The 7,865-nt window shown below is 55.7% G+C and overlaps 1 protein-coding gene across 1 annotated transcript in view; it reads right to left on the reverse strand.

Annotated features, from left to right (window-relative positions):
* impdh1 (inosine monophosphate dehydrogenase 1) overlaps window positions 1-7,535 on the reverse strand; it is a 33,827-nt gene extending 26,292 nt beyond the window's left edge. Inside the window, exon 1 of the mRNA XM_033040001.1 lies at window positions 7,284-7,535. Within this exon, the coding sequence (XP_032895892.1) occupies window positions 7,284-7,381 (98 nt within the window). The 5' untranslated portion in view covers window positions 7,382-7,535. The remainder of the gene's footprint in view (window positions 1-7,283) is intronic.
* Window positions 7,536-7,865: the final 330 nt, after the last annotated feature.

Below are 7,865 nucleotides of genomic sequence, written 5' to 3' on the forward strand. Positions count from 1 at the left end.
AGTTGCGCCCAGGTCGGCTCGCTTGCCCCTGGTCTGGCTGTTGCGCCCACGTCGCCTGCGTGCCTGGGACTGGCTGCAGTTCCCAGGTTGTGAAAACTAATTGAAAAAAAATACGCCTGCGGGCTGGATGAGTTCAGGTTACGGGCCGGATCCGGCCCTTGGGCCGTAGGTTGCCGACCCCTGTCCTAGATGTTAGGCCTCATTGTGTCCCCCCCATGTTTTAAAAGCAATTTGGTCCAAGTCTATCTTTCTTGGCTAACAATCTAACCTTCGGCCTCCAAGACGCAGGTAAATTTTCGGGCCTTATTTTAGGTTAGAAAATAGCGTCTTCATTGCCGGGAAATACGGTAAATAAGTGATAAAACCCATACACAAGTGGATGGAATCTGCTTTAACATGATGCAATTACTACCACCTAAAAGGATGAGGGGAATAGGTGCACAGTACCACGTTTCACACTATGTTGGACATGCATAGGCTACTTCCTTTAAGTCAAACTTCTTTTCTAACAGCATTGTGTGAGCATCTTCACCTCAATGAATTGCAATTTACAGTCAGAGACATACAGGACAGCCACACAAAGACACAAAGTGCTGGAGTAACTCAGCGGGTCAGGCAGCATCTCTGGAGAACATGGATAAGTAAACGTTTCGGGATGGGATCCTTCTTCCAACAGATTATGCGTTATACAGAACACCAATAGGCTCTTCGGTCTGCCGACTGCACCAACTATCGAGTACCCAGTTACATTAATCCTACACTAATCTCACTTTGTTCTCTACAATTCCAACAACTCCCTTCAGATTCAACTTCTCAGTATGGGCAATTTACAATAGTCAATTTCTCTACCAACCAACACATCAGTCAAACAGTTTGGAACCAAGCCATTCAGCATACTACATTCACACTAACTGATTGGCATTTATATGCATTAATCCCCTCTTCCAGAATATTGTCCACCACCTTCTTTGCCGAGGCAATTCAAATATTCCTCTAGACATTTAAATGCTGTCAGCAACACTGGTTTCACCACTCTTCTATGTGTATTCCATGTACTCACTACTGTCTATGTGAAATGAACCCCCTTCTGATTCCCTCATTCAGTGAAAAAGTTGCTCTTCAGAACTTAGTTTAGTTTACAGATTCAGCATGGAAATAGGCCCTGTGGCCCACTGACCATCAACAACCGCTCACATTAGTTCTATTTTTTACACTTTCTCAACCACTCTCTGCACACCAGGGGTAATTTACAGAGGCCAGCCAAAGCAGAGAGGAAACGCATGCGGTCCAAGGGAGAACATGCAAACTCCACACATACAGCACCCGGGTCTCTGGCGCTGAGACAGCAGCTCTCCCAGCTGTGTCCCAGTGACTTGAAATCCTTGTGGCCAAAAGGAGAACTTGCAAACTGTACTTGCATCAGGTCAGGATTTATCCCCAACCACTAGAGCTGAAAGCAGGAGCATAACTAGCAGCGCTAAGTGTGTCACCAGTCTTTGCACTGGCAATTTATTCTTGGACAGTACACATTGGTGTGGCCACACCATGAGAATTACTGAAGTAATGGGTTGTAAGGGTTTTGGTTCAAATTCTCTCTCCATTCTGTATGGCAAATACATCCACTTGTCATCATCACCAAGACTGCTTAACAAATAAAACATGATGGTTTTGCACTGGCAGGGTTTGTGTGTGAAACAACATAGCTCTGAAACAAGACTTAAGGGCTACATGTTGAGATGTACAAGACTTAAGGGCTACATTTTTAATGCACAATGTTCTTGCTTCAATATTTTCATAGATAACAAGGAAGTTTTAATGTCAATGGTGCTGATGGAGCTCCGGCTTACTATAACTTTAATTCCCCATTCAAGGAAGAACAGCACCTCATAATCCACTCGGGTGCCCACAACCCAATGGCATAAACATTGCATTTTCCAATTTCAAGTAACCCCCCCTTCCCCCACTTCCCATCTACTCCCCATAGTTATTCCCCCTCTCCACATCTTTCTTTTCAGTTCACCCATCTTCCTGTCACTCAGTTCCCCACTTCTACTCGCTCATCTCCAACACCTCCCTACTCCCAGTGCCAATTTTCTTTCTGACTAACCCCCCCTCCCCACCCTATTCCTTATCAGATACCATAATTCGCACACTTTTGTCTTCTCCTCTTATCGCCTCCAGCTTTGGTTGCAATCTCCACCCATCTCTCCCCCACCCGACTCATTGTCAGTCATCCCTTCCTAGTGTGAATCCACTTGTCACTTCGTGGCTCGTACCCTAGCAAGTTCCTCCAGCAGTCTAATTTTTACTCAAAATTTCAACATCTGCAGTCTCGTCTCTGTTAACGTGTATTATTAACTTCAAAATGCAAAAAAGTCGTAATCCAGACAATCATGTGATCCAGAGACCAGCCTGGGAGAGAATGGGATGACAAAGATTGAAGCTCCCAATAGGAAGTAACTTGCTCAGATTTTAATCAAATTGCTTAACACCTTCTAGGTAACAAAGTATTCCAGTATTTGTCTTAAAGACAGAACTTTGTTGGTTAATGTCCCATACAAGGAAGGAGTGCAAACATTTGATTCAACAGTGCAGGTTTTAGAAAGCTCTACACTGTTGGCAAGCTGTCCGGCAGCATAATGTTATTTTTGAACGCTTGCTGTGCTTAAATAGGTTACTAAAATTTCCCCCTTATAACCAAGTTCAAAAGTTTAAAACATTTTAAAGATGTGAAAGATGACATACTAATGCTGGTCTTTCTTTCACAATGGTTACATTGGAAAGAACAAGATTAGAGAAGGGATGACCAATTAGCAGAGCAGGGGACTCAGGAGACTTATTGGAAGCTCAAGGGAATAATTGAAAGTGCAGTGAAAGAGAGCTCTGGCTTTAACTTGTGGGTGATTGAGAATGTGCTATTTGCAACTATGAATTTCATGAAATGCTCTAACCAGATTACTAAAAGTTCATTCATTTTTTTTCTAAATCTATCTTCAAACTTTTTGTCACGTGTACTGTGCCTCGGTACACTTGATAATAAACTAAACTCAAAGTAATGTTTGACATTCTTACCAACCTCGTCCGTTGGCTACATTTAAGTCACATTAAAGTGCCCTGCCCTTCACCACTCCACCCACTATTTCTGATCAGTAGAATTTCATGCCAGTCTAATTTATCTACTTACAGCTAATACTTAAAGACAGTTATTTAATTAATTAAATTGACCATCATTTTAATGAAATGAAAAAGGAACCTTTCAACATTTCACATGTGATGAACATTTCACAATAAAGAATGTTCACAACATACTCAATTAGTAGCACGCGCATCCGAGTCACAATGTTGAAAGTTCAAGACCAATCCCAGAACTTGAATCGTGGATGACACTTCATGTAAGCACAGAGGGAACAAGAACTGTCAAATCTACCACAGTCGCTGCCTCAAAAAGGCTGGCAGCATCGTCAAGGACCCACACCATCCTGGCCACACACTCATCTCTCCGCTGCCTTCAGGTAGAAGGTGCAGGAGCCTGAAATCTGCAACATCCAGGTTCAAGAACAGCTTCTTCCCCACAGCCATCAGACTATTAATCTCAACTCAAACTAAAATCTGAATTATAATAGCCTGACACACTGATCTGTTCTGTATTTATTTATGCCTACAATATTCTGTTGTGCTGAAGCAAAGCAAGAATTTAATTGTCCTATCTGGGACACATGACAATAAACTTGAACTTTTTAATAGATAATAGTTGGGATATGTAGGGCTATAATGGGTCATTTTTGAAAACCAACACAAGGTGAAAGAGTCAGAGGAAGGTGTGTGGGAGGAAGAAGTGTCAGATGGAGGAGGGGGAGGGCCAGATGGGTGGGGGGGAGAAGGGGGGGGGGGGGGGGGGGAGAGAGAAGACGCGGCGGGGGAGGGGGGGGAGGGTGAGATGGCTGGGGAGGGGGTGAGACGGCTGGGGAGGAAGGGAGACTAGACGTCTAGGGAAGAGGGGTGGGGCGAGACGGCTGGGGAGGAGGGATGGGGCAAGACGGCTGGGGAGGGGGGGTGCCGGTCAGTTGGGGGGGGCGAGACAGCTGGGGAGGGGGCGAGGCGGCTGGGTGGGTGGGGGCTAGGTGGGGTGCGAGGCGGCTGGGTGGGCGGGGGCTAGACGGGGTGCGAGGCGGCTGGGGGGGGGCGAGGCGGCTGGGGAGGGGGGGGTCGAGGCGGCTGGGGCGGGGGTGCGAGGCGGCTGGGGCGGGGGGGCGAGGCGGCTGGGGAAGGGGGGTGCGAGACGGCTGGGGAGGGGGGTCGAGGCGGCTGGGAAGTGGGTCGAGGCGGTTGGGGAGGGAGGGTGTGATGGCTGGGGAGAGAGGGTGTGATGGAGGGGGGGGAGGATGTGATGGAGGGGGGGGCGAGATGGAGTTGAGGGGGGGCGAGGTGGAGTTGAGGGGGGGGCGAGGTGGAGTTGAGGGGGGGGGCGAGGTGGAGTTGATGGGGGGGGGGCGAGGTGGAGTTGAGGGGGGGGGGCGAGGTGGAGTTGAGGGTGGGGGCGAGGTGGAGTTGGGGGGGGCGAGGTGGAGTTGAGGGGGGGGCGAGGTGGAGTTGAGGGGGGGCGAGGTGGAGTTGAGGGGGGGGGCGAGGTGGAGTTGAGGGGGGGGCGAGGTGGAGTTGAGGGGGGGGGCGAGGTGGAGTTGAGGGGGGGGGCGAGGTGGAGTTGAGGGTGGGGGGCGAGGTTGAGTTGGGGGGGGCGAGGTGGAGTTGAGGGGGGGGCGAGGTGGAGTTGAGGGGGGGGCGAGGTGGAGTTGAGGGGGGGGCGAGGTGGAGTTGAGGGGGGGGCGAGGTGGAGTTGAGGGGGGGCGAGGTGGAGAGGGGAGGTGAGGTGGAGGGGGATGAGGTGAGGTGGAGGGGGGTGAGGTGGAGGGGGATGAGGTGGAGGGGAGATGGAGTTGGGGGGGCGAGGTGGAGTTGGGGGGGCGAGGTGGAGTTGAGGGGGGGCGAGGTGGCGTTGAGGGGGGGGCGAGGTGGAGTTGAGGGGGGGGCGAGGTGGAGTTGAGGGGGGGCGAGGTGGAGTTGAGGGGGGGCGAGGTGGAGAGGGGAGGTGAGGTGGAGGGGGATGAGGTGAGGTGGAGGGGGATGAGGTGGAGGGGGATGAGGTGGAGGGGAGATGGATTTGGGGGGGCGAGGTGGAGTTGAGGGGGGGCGAGGTGGAGTTGAGGGGGGGCGAGGTGGAGTTGAGGGGGGGCGAGGTGGAGTTGAGGGGGGGGCGAGGTGGAGTTGAGGGGGGGCGAGGTGGAGTTGAGGGGGGGGCGAGGTGGAGTTGAGGGGGGGGTGAGGTGGAGTTGAGGGGGGGGTGAGGTGGAGTTGAGGGGGGGGCGAGGTGGAGAGAGGGGGTAAGGTGGAGGGGGATGAAGTAGAGGGGAGATGGAGTTGGGGGGGCGAGGTGGAGTTGAAGGGGGGCGAGGTGGAGTTGAGGGGGGGCGAGGTGGAGTTGAGGGGGGGGTGAGGTGGAGTTGAGGGGGGGGCGAGGTGGAGAGAGGGGGTAAGGTGGAGGGGGATGAAGTGGAGGGGAGATGGAGTTGGGGGGGCGAGGTGGAGTTGAAGGGGGGCGAGGTGGAGTTGAGGGGGGGCGAGGTGGAGTTGAGGGGGGGGTGAGGTGGAGTTGAGGGGGGGGTGAGGTGGAGTTGAGGGGGGGGCGAGGTGGAGAGAGGGGGTAAGGTGGAGGGGGATGAAGTGGAGGGGAGATGGAGTTGGGGGGGCGAGGTGGAGTTGAAGAGGGCGAGGTGGAGTTGAGGGGGGGCGAGGTGGAGTTGAGGGGGGACGAGGTGGAGTTGAGGGGGGGTGAGGTGGAGTTGAGGGGGGGGTGAGGTGGAGTTGAGGGGGGGGCGAGGTGGAGTTGAGGGGGGGCGAGGTGGAGTTGAGGGGGGGCGAGGTGGAGTTGAGGGGGGGCGAGGTGGAGTTGAGGGGGGACGAGGTGGAGTTGAGGGGGGGGTGAGGTGGAGTTGAGGGGGGACGAGGTGGAGTTGAGGGGGGGCGAGGTGGAGTTGAGGGGGGGCGAGGTGGAGTTGAGGGGGGGCGAGGTGGAGTTGAGGGGGGGCGAGGTGGAGTTGAGGGGGGGCGAGGTGGAGTTGAGGGGGGGCGAGGTGGAGTTGAGGGGGACGAGGTGGAGTTGAGGGGGGGCGAGGTGGAGTTGAGGGGGGGCGAGGTGGAGTTGAGGGGGGACGAGGTAGAGTTGAGGGGGGGTGAGGTGGAGTTGAGGGGGGGTGAGGTGGAGTAGAGGGGGGGGCGAGGTGGTGTTGAGGGGGGGGGTGAGGTGGAGTTGGGGGGGGGTGAGGTGGAGTTGAGGGGGGGCGAGGTGGAGTTGAGGGGGGGAAAGAGGTGGAGTTGAGGGGGGGGTTAGGTGGAGTTGAGGGGGGGTGAGGTGGAGTTGAGGGGGGGCGAGGTGGAGTTGAGGGGGGGGAAAGAGGTGGAGTTGAGGGGGGGTTAGGTGGAGTTGAGGGGGGGTGAGGTGGAGTTGAGGGGGGGGCGAGGTGGAGGGGGATGAAGTGGAGGGGAGATGGAGTTGGGGGGGCGAGGTGGAGTTGAGGGGGGGGCGAGGTGGAGAGAGGGGGTAAGGTGGAGGGGGATGAAGTGGAGGGGAGATGGAGTTGGGGGGGCGAGGTGGAGTTGAGGGGGGGCGAGGTGTAGTTGAGGGGGGGGGGGGTGAGGTGGAGTTGAGGGGGGGTGAGGTGGAGTTGAGGGGGGGTGAGGTGGAGTTGAGGGGGGGTGAGGTGGAGTTGAGGGTGGGGTGAGGGAGTGGAGGGGGGCGAGGTGGAGTTGAGGGGGGTGAGGTGAGGGAGTGGAGGGGGGTGAGGTTGAGGGGGGTGAGGTGGGGTTGAGAGGGGGTGGGTGATGGAGTGGAGGGTAAGGGAGTGGAGGGGGGTGAGGTGGAGTTGAGGGGGGGGTGAAGTGGGGGTGGGGTGAGGGAGGTGAGGTTGAGGGGGGTGAGGTGGGGTTGAGAGGGGGTGGGGTGATGGAGTGGAGGGTAAGGGAGTGGAGGGGGGTGAGGTTGAGGGGGGTGAGGTGGAGTTGAGGAGGGTGAGAATGAGTTATGGAGGGGTTGAGAGCTGGTTGAAGGAGCTCGGAGGGGATCTGCCCGTCGACTCAGCCCCTGCTCCCTCCTCTGCCATGTCCTGAGTCAGGGGAAGGTCGGTGTAGCCGGCTGTGCGCCACGGGGCTGGGACTGACGGAGCATCGTGGAGCCAGGCTGCGAGCAACGTGTCCCAGCGGGAGGCGCTCAAGGGCGCCACGACTCTTACTTGTAGGTGAGACCGTCGGCGGAGGCGAAGAGGATCTGCGCGGTGAGGCCGTCCTCAGGCACGTAGCCGGTGCAGCCGCTGATCAGGTAGTCGGCCATGCTGCGGAAAGAGGAGACGAGCTGTGAGTGGGAGCGAGTGAATGAACACAGCCCAGGGGCCGAGGGCGGGCGGGCGGACGCCGGGCCGCGGGCTCGGGCACGCGCATAACAGCCGACCACGCTCGTCCTCGTGCACGCGCCAAACGGCCGGTTTCCGGGCGCGCTCTCGGCGTGCTCGCGCCCCGAACTGCTGGGCCAAAGAGCTCTAGGATGTTCAAGAAGGATCTGCAGATGCTCGAAAATCGAAGGTAGAAAGAAAATGCTGTTGAAACTCAGCGGGTGAGACAGCATCTATGGAGCGAAGGAATTAGGTAGACAAAAATGCTGTAGAAACTCAGCATTTATTCGCTTTACCTCCACCCTTGACAACATTCAAGGACCCAAGCAGTTGTTCCAGGTGCGGCAGAGGTTCACCTGCATCTCCTCCAACCTCATCTATTGCATCCGCTGCTCTAGATGTCAGCTGCTCTACATCGGTGAGACC

Source organism: Amblyraja radiata, chromosome 21 (genome assembly GCF_010909765.2).
Source record: "Amblyraja radiata isolate CabotCenter1 chromosome 21, sAmbRad1.1.pri, whole genome shotgun sequence".
NCBI classification, from domain to species: Eukaryota; Metazoa; Chordata; class Chondrichthyes; order Rajiformes; family Rajidae; genus Amblyraja; species Amblyraja radiata.